Source organism: Aedes aegypti, chromosome 1, assembly GCF_002204515.2.
Source record: "Aedes aegypti strain LVP_AGWG chromosome 1, AaegL5.0 Primary Assembly, whole genome shotgun sequence".
Lineage (NCBI taxonomy): Eukaryota > Metazoa > Arthropoda > Insecta > Diptera > Culicidae > Aedes > Aedes aegypti.
The window spans coordinates 189,446,985-189,470,785 of record NC_035107.1 but is presented as its reverse complement, the minus strand read 5'-3'; the positions used below and the strand labels follow the sequence as shown (position 1 = coordinate 189,470,785).

General features: G+C 36.9%; 1 protein-coding gene across 2 annotated transcripts in view; it reads right to left on the bottom strand.

Annotated features, from left to right (window-relative positions):
* Positions 1-997: 997 nt before the first annotated feature.
* Positions 998-23,801, bottom strand: part of LOC5578682 (acyl-CoA Delta(11) desaturase) — a 43,686-nt gene continuing 20,882 nt past the window's right edge. Inside the window, exons 1-5 of one of the 2 annotated variants that reach the window (XM_021855429.1) lie at positions 21,807-21,996; positions 21,449-21,725; positions 21,259-21,389; positions 1,419-1,914; positions 998-1,356 (exon numbers count right to left, since the gene is read on the bottom strand). In XM_021855429.1, coding sequence (XP_021711121.1) covers positions 1,145-1,356; positions 1,419-1,914; positions 21,259-21,389; positions 21,449-21,701 — 1,092 coding nt within the window. In that variant the 5' untranslated portion in view covers positions 21,702-21,725; positions 21,807-21,996 and the 3' untranslated portion in view covers positions 998-1,144. Of the gene's footprint in view, positions 1,357-1,418; positions 1,915-21,258; positions 21,390-21,448; positions 21,726-21,806; positions 21,997-23,801 lie in introns of those variants that run through there. The other variant, XM_001657031.2, reaches the window with a different exon arrangement.

Sequence of the window (23,801 nt, the reverse complement as noted above, 5' to 3'; positions counted from 1 at the left end):
TTTACTACTAATACACCATCTTGATTGGACCATGATTTCTCAATGTTTCGACTTTGTCCGGTATTGGGTGCTGTCCGGTACTGGGGGATCTCCCCCTACATACGATGTATGGAACACACTTAAATTATTTCACCGACCTCAGTAAAATTTTTCGCCGAGAACCCAACAGCTGAGAATTCGGTAATTTGTTTAATTTACGAGGTACTTATTTTACCGAGATTCGGTAAACGTTTACCGAGATCTCGGTAAAAGTTTTACCGAGAATCGTCAAATTCTTACCGAGATATCAGCTGTTGGGTTCTCGGCGAAACCGTTTAAGTGTGAAAGAAGGGACCGAAAAATCCATCGATTCAAATAATATTCAGTTGTGGAGGGTTGACTGTAATTTCTGGGCTTTAGTAAATTGCAAGTAAGACCCTCAAGTAAAAATTCGGCACTGAGATATTGTTCTTCTTCTTCTTGGCGTTAATGTCCTCACTGGTACAGAGCCGGCTACTCAGCGTAGTGTTCTAAGAGCACTTTCACAGTTATTAACTGAGAGCTTTCTTTGCCAAAGTTGCCATTTTCGCATTTGTATATCGTGTGGCAGGCACGATGATACTCTATGCCCAGGGAAGTCAAGGAAATTTTCATCACGAAAAGATTCAGGACCTTGGCTTTGCTTTATAGCCGTGAACTCTAACCACTCGGCTAAAGAAGGCCCCTCAATTAGGATGATAGTGCTGTTTTTATAGCATTCGAACACTAGTTTTCATGTAATTTTTGCATTCAACAGAAAACAATATAAAAAAATCATTGAACATTTGCTTGATGTTTTGTCGCCTATACAATTTGCATGGAGTGTTTTTGTTTAAACATGAAAGCAGTTTTTCTCCAAAGTAGGGGATTTCCAAGTAACAAACACACCCCTCTGCTTCTAACCCTCTCAGTTACCTTTAGTGGGAGGTCATTCACGATTATTGCGTTGTTGAATAGAGATACGCGGAACAGGATTGAATAAAATTAGACAATTTTGGTGTGACGTATATTTTTACATAAAATAAGGGGGCTTCGACAACAAAAATGCTTGCAATAAATTAATATTCCATCAGTGTACAAAAAACTCACTTCATCTTAAAGCTAAGTAGCCATCAGTGCTTTTCCATTAGTGAAGTCTCTCGTTTTTGAGATAGTGTTCCCGCTGCAAGTTGCACATATCTTCTGCGCCAGCCTGTTTCAAACAGTCCACAATTGGTCGTCCGCTGTCTACGGCCATCGTCAATCCCTTCTTCACAGCTTCCGTAGTCATGGTTTGTAGTTTCGTGGCCATACCCATGGCAGCAAATACTCTAATGAAGGCAGTAGTGCATCCTGATCCTAAAATAAAAGTGAGGTTAACAACTGAGAATGCCATGCGATGAAGAAGTTGATGAACTTACCGTAATTACCGAATTCTCCACTTTGATAGTCGAACGGTAGCAAGTAATGGTACTGTGGCCAATAACTCTTGGTCACAACGAACACCATGTTGGAGTCACTTTGTTTGTGGTTCTTGTCCAGTCCCCAGATGAAGTGGGCCGAGTTGATCAACCAAGCTACATTCAACACCAGCAGGTATCGCAAGGAAAAGGCAACGAAAATTGCAGCCTGCACGGTATCACCCCAGTATTCCAGAGGGGCATTGATTGGCAGTAAAACGAACAGGATGGGGTACAACAGCCAGTAGAACCGCTTCTGGAACATTACAATCTTATCGGACTCAAGATCGCGCATGTCGATCTGTTCGAGCAGTTTTTCCTGTCGGGGGCTGAGCTTCCGGATGTTGGCAAATACTTGAGCATGGAGGAAATCCTTATCGCTGTAGTATGGATCGTCCGGGGTACGGAACTTCTCGTGATGTAATCGATGCATTCGTACCCAGTCATAGATTGAGCCCTGAAAAAAGAGTGAGATGATTCGTTATTAGAAGAACTCATCATTGCATTAAACATATATTTGCGAATTTCTCTTGTCAAGCTCTTGTGATCCTCACTACGGTTTTGCTTAACTTCGTAAGCCAGTCAGGAAGATCAGGAGGGTCAAGAAACCAAAATATAATACAGTCAGGTCTCCTATTAGACACATGGTTAAGGGTGTTATAGGAATCTGCGTTATAGGATACCGAGGGCTTATGGGATTTCATCACTTTGGGGGTGTTGTTGAATATCTCGTATGTCAAAAGAGATAGCACAGTACTGTCTTCGGCGAAGCTTCTGTGCTAAGTACGATCTACCTTTAGGAGTTGAGGATAATCCTTTTAGTTGAGAACTTGGCCGGTAGGTGCGCTTTTTCTGATTTGAACTATATGAACCATGAGGGATAAGAATGCAAAATTGTGTAACACATGATATCTCTAGATCCTGATGTTTTGGAAGGTTGGTGTCTTCGGAAGAGTTGTTCAGTAGCTCAAGGGCTGACATGCGGTGGTCATTGTGATTACGCCACCAGGCGGCGCTAGTGGGCATGGAATTTTTGTTTTGCGCATAGCTCAGTTGCCTGACCACTTAGAAAGATGGCGTCATCGGCAAAGTTGCTCAGTTTCACACCCCCAAAGTGATGAAATCCCATAAGCCCTGGGTCACCTATAACGTTCTGGTGTGTTTCATAGGAGTGAGCCTCCTATTGAACGCATTCCGACTGTATTTTGTTATTTCAACTATTTTGACAAATGCCGCATAGAAACTTGTCAACTGTTTCATAGTAACTGTTTCAAAAAACACGGTTAATTTTCTCAGCATTGGATCCACCAAAATTTGGAATCAATGCTTAAGATAAGAACTTTATAGAATATTGAAAGTATGCCAGCAATTTTGGTATAATAAGATGCATTAAACTTTGTTCTCTATCTCGAATGCGTCCACCTTTTTTTTCAATACAGTCCTTACTTTTTCAAAAACACCGACATCTCTAAGTTCTTCAGAAGTTTTCTTTCGTGCGCATAATCAGTTCTAGAATTGAAGGCCTAAGAAATGGATAAATAGTGGCCACAAGGGGGTGAATGAGTCAATAATTAGCTACCCAACATTATTTCAACATGGCGTCCAGTGTCTTTGTTTTAATTCTTTTGGGACTGATGAAACATATTATATTTTGGAAACATCAATGACACCTCACTGATGCGTAAAACATTCAACAAAATATTGAAATACGACGATTCAATGCAATATATTTAATTACCAGAAACTAGCACTAGCAGCACATGAGCCGTGTACTCGAAAATCAAGAGCAAGTTAGGGCAAACCGACCAGAAAGTGGGTACCGAAACGCGAAGTGCCAAAAACGATGTGAGGAAGTGCCGAAATAAATGCAGGATGACAGCCGTGCCAGTCCTCTGTAGTGGCCACAAACAATCCAGCAAGCATTGAAAAGTTACATATCTGGATTTAAAGAAAATTCTGAAATTCCCTCTACTGTTACATACTTTAAAACTTTTCAATAAATTTTCTTTTTGGATCACAGCAAAACAGTAGGGTAACGGTCGTATTTAAGAGAAATGAGCTTGAGCGTTGCCCCAATTTATTATTTGCACAGCGTAACCGAATAAATTAACACGCCAAAATGTAAAGAAAAACTTCATGTATAACATACTGTTACATACTTTAACTTAACTAAAATAACAAGTATAGGCCTAAGTAAAGTCTTAGTCTAATATTCGTCGATAATGATTCAACTGTAAAGCATTATTCTTTTTCAATATATTGGACACCCCAACAAATTTTGGAGGCAAATATAATATGCTTGCGCATAGTCCAACCAATAGATTAATAGTAGAAAACTGCTGGAATTTTAGACTTTAAATTTACACTTTTGTTCACGTTCGATGAATTTTTGAAGGTTTCAATTTTTGGATGTAACGTATTGTAACGATTGTATAAATGAACCGGTTAAATCATAATAGTTTCAGTCAAAATAAAGATATTTTTCATGAAACAAACGGTTGATGCAGGTGTAAAGCTGTTCTATCCATCCGAATGACATACAAACTGAGGTAGTCTTGTGATTTAAACTAGAAATTTGGTTCGAAAATGGATCCAAAACATATAGGGGTCCAAATTATATTGGTTACCGTATGATGGAAAATCTGTGACCCTAGCATATCCCATCAATGTCATAATGGAACAAAGTATACTTAACGTTTGATAATATCTTTTAAAAATTTAGATTCTTATCTTTAGTGAAAGGTCTAATAATGACACATCAGTAAAATTCCATTGCCAAAATAATCAAAGAAGTCTCTCTTGCCTTTTGATCTTGGACAAACATCTATGGGACCTCTTAACATGACCAAATGTGTACTCAGAGTTCCTCTGAGTGTTCGAAATATGTCTAAACCTTTGCGTCTACTAGGGCCTCTCTATCAGATCCAAGATTACTTCAAGACTTAATAGAAGTAATGATTCTTAGACGAATTTCAGAGCTGTTCATGAACTGAAAAATTCAAATAAGATTATCTACTCAGTACTATCTTTTTACAATTCAACCGTTCAAAAAATTGGAATGCACACAATGGTCGAGTTTTCGAGAAAGCTGGTAAAAAAGCCATTTCAAAATTTTGTTTTAAGTTCAAAAACAGAGTCAATCATCCATCTAAAATATCTGACATTTAAGATGACATACGTGAAATTAAAATGCTTGAGATGTCTGTGTTCGATTCCCGGTCGATCCATGATCTATTCGTAATGGAGATGACCTTGGCTTTCCTGGGCATGAAGTATATCGTACCTGCCACACGATATACTATGGCAACTTTCGCACAGAAATCAGTTAATAACTGTGGAGGTGATCATTTAACACTAAACTGAGAAGCAGGCTCTGTCCCAGTGAGGACGTAATGTCAAGAAGAAGAACGAGAAATTAAAAATAAAAATATATTTTTAACATGTTTGAATGCTAAATGATTGTCCGACATTTCCCCAAATGCAATTTCCTCGAATGACGTTTTCCCGAATGAACTATTTCCCAGACAACTATTTTCTCGAATGTACCATTTCCCTGAAAAAAAAATTGTAATGTAATTGACATATTGAGAGCTATTCATGAATCTGCTACCAAAAAGCATTTAACGTGCTAGCTGATGTAAGATAAGATGAAAATTGAATAATTTGTTATAAAATTCTTGTGTTTCAAGCAACCGATGCTCAAAATAATGTTTTACGTGCATTCGACTCAAAACAAACTTAGATTGTTGTTGTGATAGCCTGATGGAAAAAGCGAGCACATGTTTGGCAGTTTTATTGGAAGCGGTATCTTTGGCGCATGGATATTTGGCTTCTGGACATTTAGCCGAACTAACATTTGGCTTAGGTTTGCCTTCTTAGACTAATAGACTTATTTATATTTATACAGTTCCAATCTTTAGATAATATTTCAATTTGAATTTTCCCTTCTTTCAATAATTTGCTGTTCTTTCACATTGTTTCGCATTATTATGCAAAGAAGCCTTTTTTGGCCAAACGTCCTCATGCCATATGTCAACTAGGTTAAACGTAATTTTATTCATCATACTTAGTGACAGTAGCTACAGTGAGTCCATTGAACATTAGGATACATTATACTTAATTAAACCTCGAGTCTTCCTTCTGGATATTTTTGAAAAACAACAAGCTTTTTTATAGATTTTCTGACAATCAATATCAATTTTCCAAGGTGGTAGGTCATTGGGCATAAAGCGGTTTGGCGTAATGGTCATTTGGCATTAAGTCGTTTGACATAAAGATCGTTTAGCATAATAGTCGTTTGGTATATGAGTCTGAAACAAACCCAGTAAACACACGATCGTTTATGATAGCGTATAAGAGTTCAAATGTGGAGGCGATATAGGTACATTTTGCATGCAGCCTTATGGCACATGTACGTATATCGCCTCTGTTGTTGTGCTCTTATGTACTATCGTATACGATTTTGTGTTTACTGGGAAGAATTTCTTAAAATGACATTCATTTTTAGCTTCTATTGAATACCTCTGACAAAATCAGGCTTATCTTGGAGTCAATTGATACGAAAATGACACTTTATTCAACAATCATATGCTCATGAATAAATTAAAGCATATTAGGAAAGTAATTGCCATATTTTAGTATTTATTCAGAAATTACCTTTTTTTCAAATATCAGTAATTCTTTTGACTTCCGCTATTGGAATATTTTTTTGCACTGAAGATTTTGATATATTTAGAACAAATTCACCCTTCTTTCAAACATTGGATGTTCTCTCTATATATGATGTAATCATAATTATAGGTATACAAAAATTTGATTTAAACTTGAAATAAATGTCACCTTCTTTCATATATCGGCTATTTTTTGGGACTAGATTTTTTTACATTTTTTGTTTCCAACTGATATAAGGGCAGCAATCGATTACATTGATCTGCTTAAGTTATCAGCGAAAAGAGAAATCGATTACTGCACTAACGGGGTGAACACCTTCTGAACACCATATTTGATATCCTTTCTTCTTATTATATAATTTTTGGCGTACAATGTTACATTGTTTGATTTATAAATTTTGTCTTCTTTCAAAAATAGGCTGTTCTTTATATTTATACTGTTTTAAGATAAAATTAAGTAAAGCGATATGTTAAACATTTTTATATTTTGCTGTTTTATCAATTCTTGTAAGCTGTGCTTTTGAAATGATCGTTACTTAAGAACCTGTTGATATTTCAACATTTTTTACAAACACATGATCTCCTTTCGAGATTTAGAGTTATTTCAATCACAAATTTTCCCTTCTTTCTGTAATAGACGGTGTTTTTGATTTACATTTCTAAAATTTTGTAACAAAGGTTTATTTTTACAAATATGTTTATTCGAGTTATCCTGTGAGAAGGTTTTGTTTTGCCTTAAAGATTTTAAACGAAAATCAATCTGCTTTGGTACATAGGCTATTTTTACATTATGCTTCAATATAGATCTTTGGATTAGAGCTTCCAATATTTTACAAATATATTTTTCCTTTCTTTTACCAAGTTATTTTTCATCAAGTGTTACGTCCCAACTGGGACAGAGCTCGATCCGCAACGAAATTGTCTTAGATCGTTCCCTTTAATATTATCTGCTACATTTCATTCGGGGAATTGGTTTATGGGAAAATGTCAAATTATCAAACTAAATAGCTTAACAGTTTGGTTTGCAGTATATTGTTTTTTACCGTTAACTCATTTTGTGTAGATTCAGCATCCTTGAGTGCAAATTTATTTTTAAGCATAATTAAGCTTATTAAATTAAGAACTATTATTGTAGATATGCCATTTAATAAAAGTTCACCTTCTTTATACCGTACAAATCACTCTCCACCTCTCCCCGCGGAGATATTTCACTCGAACGTGCCTTCTAAGGAAATGACTAAGGAATCGATCGCATGAAATTCTCCTTGCCTTAGTTTGCCTAAACGTTAGGTTTTTGAAAAAGTGTAAAGCCTCAAAATGTATGAAAAACATCAGTTCTGTTAGAATTTTGTTCTATGGAAACCAAACAATTGTAACCATGCCAAAAATGAACTGTTTAACCTTTAATCATGTTCCAAAACACTTTTTATGGCAGAAAAGAGTGAAATATTAAGAATGTGGAATTTCTGCCATGTTTTTTTTTTAAATCTGGACCACTGTGGGGCAGCTCAAAATTCAAAAAAGTTTAAAAACCTCATCTCCCATATTTTCCTTTCCATCATTATGATTATAACAGAGTTCTATGAAATTTTAAGCTTTTTCGGTGGTGATATAAACTGCCCATAGAGGCATAACTGTCCCATATGGAATAAGAAAGCATGTAGAAAATAGCGCCAAAAAGTTTGAAGTGTGTGTCTTCATACAAATGTTCATAATTTTCTAATACATTTTTCCAGGCCATAATCATTTAGCAGTACCGCACAGGTGACTCATTTTACTTCCATTGATCAGCGAAAAATACAAACTTAAACATTATTGCTGTGGGGTTTCAATGTTCATATAGAGACTGTTATGCCTTTATTTTTCAATATGGGACTACAGTAACTTCATATTTTTCCACAATATTTTCAAACAAAGTGTGTTAATGGTAAAGTATATATTAAAACATGAACGTTGCGATGCAAAAAGGTGTTGGTTCAAAAAGCCATATAGGACAGTTATGCTTTTATGGGCAGTAAAGGTAGCCCAAAGACAATGTAGATTTATATGGAAATTACTATGGAGATATTTTGAAAAATGTTCCGAACACATTTGAACATAATTGTAAGTTCAAATTTGTTATTTCATACTGAAAACTTATTTTCAAAACCCTAATAAAAAAAGTTGCTGAAGAAACAAATCCTTTTGAGCTTATTTTGTTTTTGCAGAAGTTTACAGGGCTAAATTCTAGCTAGGTGATTTTTTCGTCATACAGAACAAAATAAAGTAATTTGTAGAAGCTTGGCTTCTTTTTTGGTTCCCATACAATTAGTATGAAAAAAAAATGGAAAAACTTTCGTTTTCCTTGAAAGTAAATTTTTTTCACTTACACCCCTTTGCATCAAACCCCCTCACTTTTATTTTTTGTTTTCCTATTGTTGTCACGCTCAAACTGTAGGAAGAGTTGTAATAAAATTGTTAATTATTTCACTTGATTCAAGGTATCACCCAGCTTCCGGAACAATTATTGCGTTCTCATATTATCGAGAATCAGAATTGACATACAATGCAATATGTACTAGTAATTTGCTTAGATGATGACTGAATAAAAGCTCACCTACTTTTCTCGAAGACAAATGTTACACGGAAAATACAGTTTACCTAATTTTTTATTTGACTTTACCCAAAATTAGGTACATCGATTTTTCTCAATAGGGGTAGTTTAGCCCAATAAGCATGGGTAAATGCATTATTCTCAAGCTTGGGTTGAATGAACTCAATTTTGCGTTGAATCAAACCAAATTTAAGTAAATTTTTCTTATGGCTTCAAAAGCAAAGCACCTAATGGACGCCTTGGAAATTTATCCAAATTTAGATTATTGGGCTCAACTACAGTTTTGCATTGAAACAACTCAGATTTGAGTAGATCCGCGTTGCCGTGTATGCACATTTTACACGTGTTGTAATTAGACTTCATGTTGACTTTGAGTAGAGGACCAGGATTTGATAGAGTGCTAGGTTTATTATTGTATTGCTCTGTTCTCTATTATTTAAGGGAGATGATTAATAAAGTTTTCTCTACAATACATCAATTGAATTTAGCTTGTACCTAATATTTTGTTAAAGCATTCCTTGCTTAGCGCTTGTACGAGTCGGTCGACTGATTCCCGGTCTCATCGCACGGCACTTTTGCAAAGTACTTTTTGACCTTTTTCCCCCACCGCCCGCGTGGGTTTTTGGTTCAGTATTTCGAATAGTTTCCAAGTACGACTAGTTTAGTGCAATATTTGTGCTTAGGCGATCGCGCTTTGCGAAGGAAGCGAACTAGTGTAACTAGTATCGTTCCACCGCATTGAAAAAAAGTCATCACAACCAGCTCCAAGTGATTGATTTTTTTTCCCCCGCACCGAGAGCAACGTCAAAGCAGAAGTCGGACTGCTACCTACGGTGCGTGAACGTTCTCCTGCTGTACATCGAACGTTAACGGATAAGTATAAATTGTATCCATTGAATTGCTATCACATCTCCGAATAAACAGTGTTGAGGTCAAGCTTGTATTCGCTTCTTTTCTGTCTCTCTCCCGGTTCGATTGTTTCGACCGAATAGGGGAGTAGGGTACAAAATAGTCCACTGATCGGTTAATTTTTTTTCTTGTTTTTTTTTCTGCCCGTATAGGGGAGGTGTGTACATAGTAGCCCATTAATTAGTTAAGTTTTTTTTTCTCTTTTCACATTTGTTTTTGTTTTTTTTTCTTTTTACATTTTTTTTTGTTTTGTTTATTTGATTGCGGTTGAAAGTTTTCCCGCATGGACGAATCGGATGGAGGCGATACGCCTCCTAAGGATCTTGTTGCTAGAACGCGGTTTTATCAACCATCTTCGGCAGGGCCTTGGGTTGTCTATTTCCGGCGCAAAAGTAAGATTTTGATTTCTCGAGAGCTGACGCGTAAATATCCTGGGACCGTTATTCATCAAGTAAAACAATCCAAGCTGCGTGTAACTGCACCTAGTTACAAAGCAGCAAATGAGATTGCTCAGCATGAGGCTTTTACTGTGGAATATTACGTCTACATTTCTGCACGAGAGGTAGAGGTGGAAGGGAAAATCGTTGACGCGAGTCTGACATGCGAAGACATAAAGACTGGCAAAGGCGTTTTTGATAATCGGTCAATTCCTGATGTGGCTATACTGGATTGCAAACAATTGCAATCAGTTTCCATGGAAGGAAATAAGAAAGTGTTTTCGCCGTCAGCCTCGTTTCGAGTGACTTTTCCTGGTTCCGTCCTCCCAAAATTGGTTTGCATTGATAATGTTTTTTACCCAGTGCGCCTTTACGTGCCAAAGGTATTCAATTGTACCAACTGTAAGCAACTTGGTCACAGTGCTAGCTTTTGCGACAACAAGCCCCGTTGTGGCAAATGCAACCAAGCTCACTTAGAAGATGCTTGCACAAAGGAAGCTGAAAAATGCTGCTACTGTAGCAAGGATCTGCATGACTTGCAGAAATGCCCGGCATACAAAAGGCGCATTCGAAATGAGAGTCGCTCCATTGTGAAGCGCTCCAAGAAGACGTATGCGGATATGGTGAAAACTTTAAATCCGCCAGCAAAAGAGTCTTCATCAGCCATCCCAGTTGGTAACTCTTTTCAAGAGTTGTCTTCCGACGAAGCATACGACGACGAAACCGATGGGGGGGATTCTTCGGAGGTACACGCACCCGGAAAAAGAAAGTCTCCATCTTCTCCGGGACTGCGCCGTAAGGTGTTGAAATCTTCCCTCAAAAGTTTGCCTAATTCCAAAGAAGGTGGGGCAAATTTGAAAATGCCGAAGCAACAGGTCTTTGATGCATCCGTTCCGTGCTGTAGCAAAGATTTGCCACCCCCGCTTCCACCGATTAAATATACTTCAAAAAGAAGCTCTAGACAAGATAGCAAGAAAAAAGCTACTGAAGTCCCTCGCTCTTCCTCGAAAACCCCCCGGGCCAAGCGAGGACTGATAACTTTTACGGCCCTTGTGGATCGCATATGTGATGCCCTCGGAGTTTCAGACTCATTCAGAGGCATACTCGACCTTTTTCTCCCCGCAATAGAAGAGTATCTCAGGGAATTGACTATCTCGTGGCCCCTCCTTGCTTCGATCATATCTTTCGATGGATAATTCATCGAGTGAGGTACAAGATATGATCACTGTGCTACAGTGGAACTGTCATAGTCTAAAACCTAAACTAGACACATTTAAGTTTTTGCTTCACAATTCCGATTGTGATATATTTGCACTTTATGAAACATGGCTTTCTTCTGAAGATGATCTTAACTTCTACGATTTTAATATTATACGCCAGGATCGAGATGATAATTACGGGGGAGTACTTTTAGGGATCAAAAAGTGCCATACATTCTACAGAATCCCCATCCCGACCCATCCAGGCATAGAAATCGTTGCTTGCCAAATAAACGCAAAGGGTAAAGATCTTTGCGTAGCTTCTGTTTATATTCCTCCAAGAGTTTCCATAAACCGCCGTCATCTCTGGAATGCAGTCTCCATGCTCTCATCCCCAGTTTTAATACTGGGTGATATGAACTCACATGGTACTGGATGGGGCGAATCTTATGACGATTATAGAGCGGCTATTTTCTATGATTTATGCGACGATTTCAATTTGAACATTTTGAACACAGGTGAAGTGACACGTATTTCATCCGACGGCAAAGAAAGCCGCATTGACCTGTCTTTGGGTTCGAGTTCACTATCATTCGATTGCATGTGGAAGGTCATCGATGATCCCCATGGTAGTGATCACTTACCCATAATAACGTCCATCAGAAATAATTGTGAAAGGTCAGAACAGTCAATTCAGGTTCCTTTTGACCTCACTAGGAATATCGATTGGCAAAAATTTGCATCAGCGGTAACTTTCGGAATCGAATCATTCAACTCTCTCCCACCGTTGGATGAGTATCGATTCCTAACAGAATTGATTTATAAAAGTGCATTAGAATCCCAAAAACAACGAGTTCCAAGTGCATCCTTCAAAAGACGACCAGCCACACCTGGTTGGGATGATGAATGCACTCAGTTGTATCGAGAAAAATCTAATGCTTTCAAAGCTTTTCGTAGATATGGTACCTCTGAACTTTATTTAGAGTACTCGAAGCTCGAAAAAAAGCTGAAGAATCTTATCAAAGCGAAGAAGCGTAGTTATTGGCGGCGTTTCGTTGATGGCCTCTCACGAGAAACTTCAATGTCGACGCTTTGGAGAGTGGCTCGCAACATGCGAAACCGCTCATCCGCAAATGAGAGTGATGAATACTCCAACCGTTGGATATTCAACTTCGCAACAAAGGTCTGTCCAGACTCAGTTCCAGCTCATCCGCCTCTCTGGGAAACTCCAAGAGACGATTCTTTGGACAGGTCATTCACTATGCTGGAATTTTCTATGGCTCTTCTTTCATCAAACAACTCCTCTCCGGGACGCGATATGATTAAGTTCAATCTTCTTAAAAACCTCCCTGATATCGCTAAAAGACGGTTGCTTGACCTGTTCAACTCATTCATGGAGCACAACATTGTGCCACCTGAATGGAGACAAGTCAAAGTAATTGCTATTCAAAAGCCTGGGAAACCAGCGTCTGATCACAATTCATACCGCCCGATCGCTATGTTATCATGTTTAAGGAAATTGTTAGAAAAAATGATCCTATCCCGACTCGATCACTGGGTCGAATCAAACAATATGCTTTCCAATACTCAATTTGGCTTTCGCAAGGGTAAAGGAACAAACGATTGTCTAGCGTTGCTTTCATCAGATATTCAATTAGCCTGAGTCAACTGACAACTACCAGAATTAGCTATATGGGCCTTCCCCAAGGCTCATGTCTAAGTCCCTTGCTTTATAATTTTTTTGTTAAAGATATTGACAACTGTTTGGAAGAACCATGCACGCTTAGACAACTTGCAGATGATGCTGTGGTCTCTATGAAGGGCTCACGAGCGGAAATCTTGCAAAGACCATTGCAAAATTCCCTTGATAATCTATCCACTTGGGCTAGAAATTTAGGGATCGAGTTTGCGCCGCAAAAAACTCAACTGGTTGTATTTTCAAGGAAGCGGAATCCAGCCCAACTAAAGCTTAAGCTTTTGGGAACAGACATCGACCAGTCTTTGACTTCAAAATACCTTGGGGTCTGGTTTGATTCTAAAGGCACTTGGCGAACTCATATTAGGTATTTAATGGAAAAATGCCAACAAAGGATCAATTTCTTTCGAACAATTACCGGAACATGGTGGGATGCTCATCCGGAAGACCTCATAAAACTCTATAAAACAACCATTCTCTCTGTTCTAGAGTATGGCTCTTTCTGTTTTCTCTCAGCAGCAAACTGCCACCTGATCAAATTGGAACGAATTCAATATCGTTGTTTGCGTATCGCCTTAGGGTGTATGCACTCAACACATAATGCGAGCCTGGAGGTACTGGCAGGGGTTTTACCGCTACAGAACCGATTCTGGGAGCTCTCGCTAAGAATACTTATTAAGTGTGGAGTGAGCAACGCACTCGTCATTGAAAACTTCGAAGAATTGCTCAAACTGAATACTCAGTCAAAATTCATGATAGTTTATCTCTACTACATGTCATCTGACATAAGTCTTTCATGTTATAACCCTCCACGTGTACGCTTCACCAATGACAGTTCCTCTGTTGAATACGATCTGTCCATGAAACAAGCTGTTCATGGAATTCCAGATCAACTTCGATGTTTAACTATTCCACGTATTTTTAACGCAAAGTACCAAAATGTCGATTCCTACAGGAGATATTTCACAGACGGGTCCCGTATCAATGGATCCACTGGCTTCGGTGTCTTCAATGAAAACTTTTCCGCCTTCCGAAAACTTCAGGAACCTTGCACGGTTTACGTTGCTGAGCTGGCAGCAATCAACTTCGCTTTGGGGATGATCTCAAACATGCCCGCAGACCACTTCTTCATCTTCTCGGATAGCCTCAGTTCTATTGAGGCACTCCGATCGATGAAACCTGTAAAGCATGCATCTTACTTTCTTACAAAAATAAGAGAGCAGATGTGTGCACTGGTCGAAAGATCATATAAGATTACCTTTGTATGGGTCCCCTCACATTGCTTAATTTATGGCAATGAGAAGGCGGACTCTCTCGCAAAGGTGGGCGCTGAGGAAGGTGAGATATATGATAGAAGAATTTCACACGACGAATTGTTTCATTTAGTACGTCAAAGTTCTTTTCACGGTTGGCAAAGCGATTGGCTAAATGGCCAACTGGGACGGTGGTTACATTCCATAATTCCTAGAGTTTCCTTGCGAGCGTGGTGGAAAGGTTTGGATCTAAGTCGAGATTTCATTCGCGTGATGTCAAGACTTATGTCCAACCATTACTCGCTAGATGAACATTTGCACAGGATTAACCTCGCGCTGAGCAATATTTGTAATAGGTGTGGTTATGGTTATGATGACATCGATCACGTAGTTTGGAAATGCCCGGATATGGACGCCTCCAGAGCGCAACTTTTGGATACCCTTGCGGCCCGAGGTAGACAACCCTATGTTCCTGTTAGAGATGTGTTGGGCACCCGCGATTTCATTTATATGGTCGCAATTTACGATTTCCTTCGCTTGTCTGGTATAAAAGTTTAATTCTCTTGTGTTCTCTTCTCCAGTTTTTTTTTCTCTGTGTTTTGTCCCCTTTATGTTGGATTGAGGATCCTGGCCATCCGGCAGACGAATACCGGCAAGAAATTAGTACCAACGCCATTACACGTTACCACGAGTTACCACTATATACCTCCCGGATGAGCTGCAGAAAACCCTAAACCCAATCCTCACCATGTCCTTCCATCCAAAAATTGTGACCATTAACCTCGAGTTGCCACGAGTACCCTGGCTCCATCCCATACTAATTTTGGTATGAAAAAGTTAATTATTTGTAAATAATACAAAAAATGGATTTCGGCTCCGTAAAGCGTTAAACGCGATTGAGCCTCAAATAAATGAACTAGTTAAAAAAAATATTTTGTTAAATGCTTGGGTCACGAACGTGACCATATAGTTAACAATTTGCAGTATTATATGCATCAAATATAATCTGCATTTTTACATTTTGTTTAATCACAAGTCTTCGAAATCCCAACTAAAATTTGGTACATATGTAAACATTTTCGAAGTTTTCTATATACGGCTTTATGTTGAGTAAATAAACGAAAGCTTCAATGCTATGCTTTTACCAACAAATTTGGCGAATCCACACAGCTATGTTGGCAGCTATTATGCATACCGATCATTGCGTTGTCTCGGCTATTAAAGGACAAGCTTCTCTGTAATATAAATTCATTATTAATTTCACGCTGTTTTACAGCTTCCGGAATACAATTCCTAAGTTGCTGAATGAAATTGTTCCCTACGTACCTTTCACCGCTTGGGATCGAACTCACGACCGCATTATCCTCGATGCTGTGCTTGCTGCCACCACTGTATATTAGGGTGCCAATGGAATGTATAGGGATAATTTTGCCATCGAATTTCAAAAAATGGTAGTGCTCAAAAGTTTTGTCTCCTCGAAAAAAGTCCCCATGCAAAATTTGAGCTCAATCGGACTTCATTAAGTGGACCCCAAAGCGGTCAAAGTTTGGCTTTTTTGACCCATGAAAAATCTCCACAGGGGGGGGGGGGCATGATATTTCCGAAATCGAATTTTTTTTTATGCCAGATGTCTTAGAAATGCATGAAACGTCGAGATCTGGTGTTGTTTGGGAATTTTTTTTCTTAAATCGACCTTTTGGGACTTAGTAAATTTTTGAGTTGGTGGAGTGAATTGAATTTGAAATGAACGATTTGAATTCAATTGCTGAGAAAATCAAGGCAATAGTATTGAAACATATCCTATATCATTGTTGGCCACTGAAAGCATATTATATTTGATATTTCATTAGGGTGGTTCATTTGCTTTCCATTAGGGTGATCCTTTTTGTTAAAAAATGAAAAAAAAATAAAAAAATACGGTTTTAATTGAATATTGAAGACAATAGTATTGGAACATCTCTCACATTATCGTAAGCCATTTTCTACATTTAACATGTGGTATTTTATTAGGGTGGTTCACTTATTTTCCATTGCGGTGGGCCTTTCTGTCGAACAATCATGTGATATTTCATTGGGGCTATTGTCCTCAGTTTTGCATAAGGGTGATCATTTAATTTGTAAATTTAAAAAAAAATATTCTCAACAGATCTAACAAATCAACTTTGTTTGTATAGTTTTGAATCATGATTCTTCACTGGCATGCAACTCTTCGTTAAGCTATTTTCATTAAGGGTTTCTTTTGAATAGTTAAAATAAAACGTTCCAATAACAATAATCAGTGAATTCAGTGAAGCACAACTCTAACTACCATAATCAAAATACAGATAAAAAGGAATGAAATAATTTTTGACGTATTCAAATTAGGACAATAGCTTGATGGGCGACGATAAAGGGCAACAAAAGTGTTTAGTTTATATTTTCAAAAGAGATTCTTAGCCTTGGGCTCCTTCATTCCCGAAACAAAAGTACGTTGCCTTCTGCTTGCTATAGTACACGCGATTCGGTTATGACAACGTAGGCAATTCCAGTTTTAACAATCAGTTCTCGTTTATTCTTCAAAGATGTAACAAAGTTCTTTCTCGAAATTTCGTCGCAATTTCATATGGATTTTTTCGTTGGAGTTTTCAACGAAATTTTCTTTGGAGTTTCCTTTGGAATTTTAATCGGAATTTCCTTCGAAATTCCTTTTAAAATTTTTTATTGGACTTTTCTACGAAATTTCCTTTGAAATTTACTACGGAATTTTCATCAAAATTGGAAATTTATCCTAAATTTGCTTCGGAATATCCTGTGGAATTTTCTTCGGTATCTTTAGAAGTGCCCTTTTGAATTTTCGATGGTATTTCCTTCGAAATTTCCTATGAAGTGTCCTTCGGAATTTAATTCTGAACTTTTCATTGGAATTTTCTTCGAAATTTACTTCGGAGTTTCTTTTTGAGTTTCCTTCGAAATTTGCTTTGGAATTTTCCTAGGAGTTTCCTTCCGAATTTCTTCTAGAGTTTGTTTCGGTATTTCCTGTGTAATTATGTTTGGAGCTTCCTTCAGAATTGTATTCGAAATATTATTTGGAATTTCTTTCGAAGCATTGGAATTTACTTTGGAATTTCCTTCGAAATTTTCTTTGGAGCTTTCTTCGGAATTTCATTTGAGATTTCTTTTGGACCTTTGAAATTTAGTGCGGAATATTCTTAGAAATTTCCTTTGCAATTTTCTTTGGAATTTCTACAGAGTTTTCTTGAGAATTTCCTTACAAATTTGCTTTGGATATTCCATAGAAAATTCCTTAGAAATTTTCTACGAAATTACCTTTTAGCTTCCTTTTTTCATTGCAATTTGCTTCTTCATTGCTAGGAATTTTCTTTGGAATTTCCTTAGAAATTCCCTATTGAATATGCTTTGGATATTTTTCAGAATTGTCGTCGGAATGTCCTTTAGAATGTGCTTCAGAATTTCTTTTAGAATTTTATTCAGTTTTTTTTTAATTTTTTTTTTCGGGATTTCCCTTATATTTTGAAAGTTTCCATCGAAGTTTCCTTTGGAATTTCTTTTGGAGCTTTGAAATTTCCTTAGAAATTCCTTTTTGAATTGAATTCGGAATTTGCTTTGAATTTTTTTATGGAATTTCCTATTGAGTTTTCGGAATTTCCTTTGAAATTTTCCACAGAATTTTCTTCGGAATTTGCTTTGATTTTTTTTTATGGAATTTCCTATGAAGTTTTCGGAATTTCCTTTGGAATTTTCCACAGAATTTTCTTCGGAAATTCCTTTGGATTTTTTTCGGAATTTCCTTTGGAATTTTCTACGCAATTTTCGTCAGAATTTCCTCTGAAATTTGCTTCGGAAATTCGAAATTTTTTCAGTTTCCTTCGGAATTAACTTTGGAATTTCCGTCAACATTTCCTTAGGAGTATCCTTTAAAATTCCTTTGTAGTTTTATTTGAGGCTACTTATCAATTTTTTTTTCAGAATTTCCTTTGGAATTCCTTTATTACTTCCTTCAAAATTCTCTTTGAAATTTCTTTCGGAATTTCGTTTACTTCCAAATTTGTTATAGAGTTTCCTCGGAATTTCCTTTGGAATAACCTTTGGAATTTCCAATGGAGATTTCGGAATTTTATTTAAAAGTTTTGATTGGAATTTTTCACGGAATTTTCCTTTGGACTGTTTTACGTAATTTTCATCGGAATTTCCGTTGAATTTTCTCGGAATTTACTTTGGAATTTCCTTCGAATTGTTTTTTTCGGAATTTTCTTAGGAGTATCCTTTAAAATTCCTTTGTATTCTTCGGAACTTCATATCTCATTTACTTCAGAATTTCCTTTGGAATTTCTTCATGAATTTCTTTCAGTAAGTTGCTTAAGGAAGTTATTTTGGATTTCTTTGGAATTACTTTCAGAATTTCTTTCTTCAGTTCTTCAAAATTTTCTTCGGCGTTTACTTTGGAATTTCTTTCGGAATTTCTTCTGGAAATGCCTTCGGAATTTGGAATTCGCTTCAGAAGTTCCTTTGAAATTTCTTATGAAATTTCCTTTGCAATTTCTTTTAGAGCTGGCTTCGGAATTTCATTTGGAATTTTCTGCGCAATTTTCGTCCGAGTTTTCTTTGGAATTTACTTTGGAACATCCTTCAAAAATCCATTCGGATTTATTTTTATTGAATTTCCTTTTGAATTCGCTTTGGAATTTCTGTCGGGATTTGCTTTGGAATTTCGTTTGGAATTTCTTTTGGAGCTACCTTCGGGATTTGATTTGGAATTTTCTACGTTATTTTCGTCGAAATTTACTTTACAATTTGCTTCGGAATTTCTTCTGGAGTTTCCTTCGGAATACCTTTTGGAGCTTCATGCTAAATTTGATTGGGAATTTCATTTGGAATTTCTTTTTTCCTTCGGAATTTCCTCTGGAATTTCATTCGGAATTTCCTTTGGAATTTCCATCCGTATTTCCCCTAGAATATTCTTCGAAATTATCTCTGGAATTACCTTTGGAATTTCCTCTGGAATTTCTTTCGGGTTTTTTCTCTGGAATTATCTTCCGAATTTTCTCTGGAATTTCCTTAAGAATTTTCTCTAGAATTTCCTTCGGAATTTCCTCTGGAATTTCCTTCGGAATTTCCTCTAGAATTTCCTACGAAATTTCCTCTGGAATTTCCTGAGAAGTTTCGTCTGGAATTTCCTTCGGAATTTTCTCTGGAATTTCTTTCGGAATTTCCACTGGAATTTCCTTCAGAATTTCCACTGTAATTTCCTTCGTAATTCCCTCTGGAAGTTTCATTGGAATTTCCTTTGAAATTTTCTTCGGTATTTCCTCTAGAATTTCCTTCAGAATTTTCTCTGGAATTTGCAAAACTAAATTGGAAAGGTCACTGAGGCTCAATGCTTGATCTCTGAGATGAGTGCATCTGAAATCACGAAGTAGCAAGCGGATTTTGTATGAGACGAGGACTCCGTTGTTGCATTTCGAATGAAAATCACGCAAAACTTTTCAAAAGCACCTTTCTAACAATGAGAGGCTTTCTAGAAAACTCTTTTGTTGTTGACTAAGTTACCTTTACATTTTTCGTCTAACATTACGCAAATATTTTGTAGTAGTCCTCACCATAATCTTTCGGTCTGTAGATACAAAGGTTGAAATTTTTACAATGACACCATAATTAAGGAAAGTGGACGAGACTTTTGCGAGAAATCATGGTTTCAAACTATACGAAAAATGATCACCCTAATGGAAAATGAGAGAAACTCCCTAATGAAATATATTAACAGTGTCCTACGATGATGTCGCATATCAAATGGAACTAGAGGCGCATGAATTCAGAGGAATTTAAAGCCTCTCTAAACAAAAATGAAGACAATGGCCTACGATTATAAAAGAGGTGTGAAAATACTATTTTGCTAAAAAAAGGATCAAATTCAAAATGTCTTGATTTTTTTTAATATTCGGCAAACACCAATAAGTGAGCCACCCTAATAAAATATCACGAATCTAATGAAGGAAATGCCCTACGATGATGAAAGAGGCGTTAAAATACTATTGTTTTTAATATCCCATTAAAATTATGATTTTTCGACAGAAAGGCGCACCCTAATGGAAAATAAGTGAACCACCCTAATAAAATACCACATGTTAAATGTAGAAAATGGCTTACGATAATGTGAGAGATGTTCCAATACTATTGTCTTCACTATTCAATTAAAATTCTATTTTTTATTTTTTTTTTATTTTTTAACAAAGAGGACCACCCTAATGGGAAGTAAATGAACCACCCTAATGAAATATTACATATCATATCCTTTCAGTGGCCAACAATGATATAGGATATGTTTCAATACTATTGCCTTGAATTTCTCAGCAATTGAATTCAAATCGTTCATTTCAAATTCAATTTACTCCCCCAACTCAAAAATTTACTAAGTCCCAAAAGGTCGATTTTTTCAAAAAAAAAATTTCAAATAACACCAGATCTCAACGTTTCATGCATTTCTAAGACATCTGGCATCAAAAAAAAAATCGATTTCGGAAATTTCATGTTGCGAGTAAACATTTTTTTTATTAATAAGTCATATTTGAATAAACTTTATCGATTTTATTTACAATTGAGCGACTTTGGAAAGTCTTGCACCCCCACAAGAATTCATGATTAATTCAGATGATAATGGTGTGAAAGATCTAATGGATTTCAATAGAGTTAGGTCTAAATTTTACGTCTTTATTTTGTATGTTTGTGTAAATACTTGCCTGATTACTCACGAAAAAGAGAGAAATAATACAAAATCGATGTACAATGTACCCACCTTGGACAGAATGGTACACTTCCTGAAGTCTGTACAAAAAAGACTATCACTAATCGATCCCTCGTCATATTTTTCCCATGAATATAGCTTCGTCCATAATAACTACTTTAGTAGAATCTGATGACTAATATAATGAAGAGATCAAGTGCTTCATGCTTCTAGAGTGTCAATTTCATCATTTTTACAAAGGGATTTTCATTAGAATTATAACAGATCTTCAATGCGATTAATCTCGGTAGCCAATATACACTCACCTGCCCTGCTAGCGTTTGGCACAGCATTAACGAAAACCGAAGAAACGTTGAAGCCTGGTAGGTTTTGTGAGCCCATAATCTATGTGCCCCGGCAGTGGCTCCCAATATTCCACATAATGTTAAAAAAGATGCTAAAACATAATTTTTATTAGATAACTTGTATATTGTTTGGCGACCAAACAGTACTTACTGAATAGGAAAGTGATTGCTGAGGTGTGAGAGAATAGTACGAATATTCCATAGACTCCTAGAATGTTGAGATGAATGTAGAACAACACAGAGGGCCAACTGGCCTCTCTTTTGTTGTCTCGAGAACTGCTCTCAGTCCGAGAGCCTTCACTGGGGGTAGCATCTTTGGGCACATCCGCTGAGGAACTGGAGTTTGAATTGGAGAACTTTTCGCTGTTCTCAGTTGAACTGGTCGCCGTCTCGCAGGTTGACATTCTTGATTCGGGTTGTGTCGATAGCTGAGAAAAGAAAACAGAAAATATGCTTAAATATTTAAAATTTTTGAAGAAGCGGGAAAACTGGTTTGGAACGACAACAACCTTGAAAATGGCTATGACTTTTGCATCCAGGCTGTCTATAAGGTAATTGTAACCGGCTTTTCGACGACGCTTTCGTCGTTATGATGAACCGGTTCGATGGAGCGCGGTGACGATATTGCTAAAGTCCATATATGTAGAACTGAATGGTCTCACCCTCAACCAATTGTTTGCTAGCCATCGCCCCAGAACGTCACATTCAGACGAGCGAAACTCTCCATTGAGAGAATATAGAAAGCTAGACGGGACCGCTCCTCGAGAGCAACAATGCTTCCATAAAGTTAATAGATAGGTAATCGTCAGATCACGTAAGTAGCTACGCTTTAAATACCAGTTACATAGTAGTCCGCACTAAATGACGCTTCAAGTTTTCCGACACCGGGCGCTGTAAACTGTGATTCCGCAACTTTGGTTAGCATTGACAATTGAAATTCACGATCAATGCTAATTAATGCTTTGACGCCGCTTCTGATTCTTCGAGGAACTCGAGCTGTTTTTGCATGCGTTTTATCGCATTGCCTCGTTATGTAACGTTGTAACACTGAACAGCTCATTTCTTGATGTTGAAACCTTTGATTCTTTCGTGTTAAAATTATTTTTGATCATATATGCTAGAGGATCATTTATAACCCATAACATGTTTCGATTATTCAGTTAATTCAGTTGAGGATCTGATGCAAACCATATTGTTGTTGCCATATTGGAATTAATAAACTAAGAGAAGTTACGTATTCTCGGCAACCTAAGCCGATGCCGCGTTTCTTTTGTTATTTTTTTGGACATCAGCTCACAAATTACCATTTTGTCTCAAATGCCGAACAGACTCATATTCCGAACACTCGGTTTATGTATGGTAACTTGGTTGAAATGTTTCGCTGAAATATGTCATCAAATTTCAAGGAAATGGCAGTCAATTGAAATGCAATTTCATATTCTTCAAATCTATGTTTTACCTCGGGAAAAGTGATCATTCTCTAGTTCGAGGTCATTATAACTAGCTCAGATAAATTTATTTGCGAAATTATTCATTTGAATACGATTTATTCGTGCTGTTCGGAGATTGAATCAAGGAGTTCGGAATATAAGATATAAATAATACAGTGTTCGTCATTTGAGTCAAAATGTTGTTGCATACTTTTGCGCTGAAACAATACTAAATATATATTTAATGAACATTTTTATCGGCTCACCCAACAACTTACAGTTAGACTTTGTGAAGAAATTTTCATTGGTGTGTTCTAATAGAAAAACACTGTGTATTTGCCATTTGAAATTCGATTGCCAATAATAGCCGTAAATTACCCTATTATCATAAACTTTTCGCTATAAACTTTGCTAGTGTAGGTTCATTTCTCAATACAAATACAAACGCAATTAAACCATTTTTTTGTTGTTAACTGAAACTGCATGAGAATCATGTAAAATCTTACTATTTTAGATTTCTCAGATTTGAATAGTCATGAGTAATATGAAATAACATTAAAAAATATATTTCGAGCATCCCCAACGAGACAAATTAGGGTAGGTCGCTTATTTCGACAGTGCTTTGGCAATGCATGCTAGAGGTTTGCTGTCTCCGACAAAGTATTTTGAAATAAATTGCACTATATTTTGATCCCTTTGATTTTGTTCTAGATAACTTATAACTGATCTAGATCAGTTTAATGTCTTAATATGAACATCTGACTTAAAAACATACTTCCGCAATGTTGTTCCATTAGACATTTTAACATATTTTCGTTTTAAATTTACGTGTAGAAGTGCAGTGAACACGTGTGATCACGAATATCAATTTTTGCTTTACTCAAAATTTTTTTCATTTAAAACCTACGAAAAACCCCGAATACCTAGAACCTGTTTGGCTGAACCTCAGAATTGAAATCAAAGAAATATGTTTTTCTTCGGGGCCTTCCTTAGACGAGTGGTTAGAGTCCACGGCTACAAAGCAAAGCCATGCTGAAGGTGTCTGAGTTCGAATCCCGGTCGGTCTAGGATCTT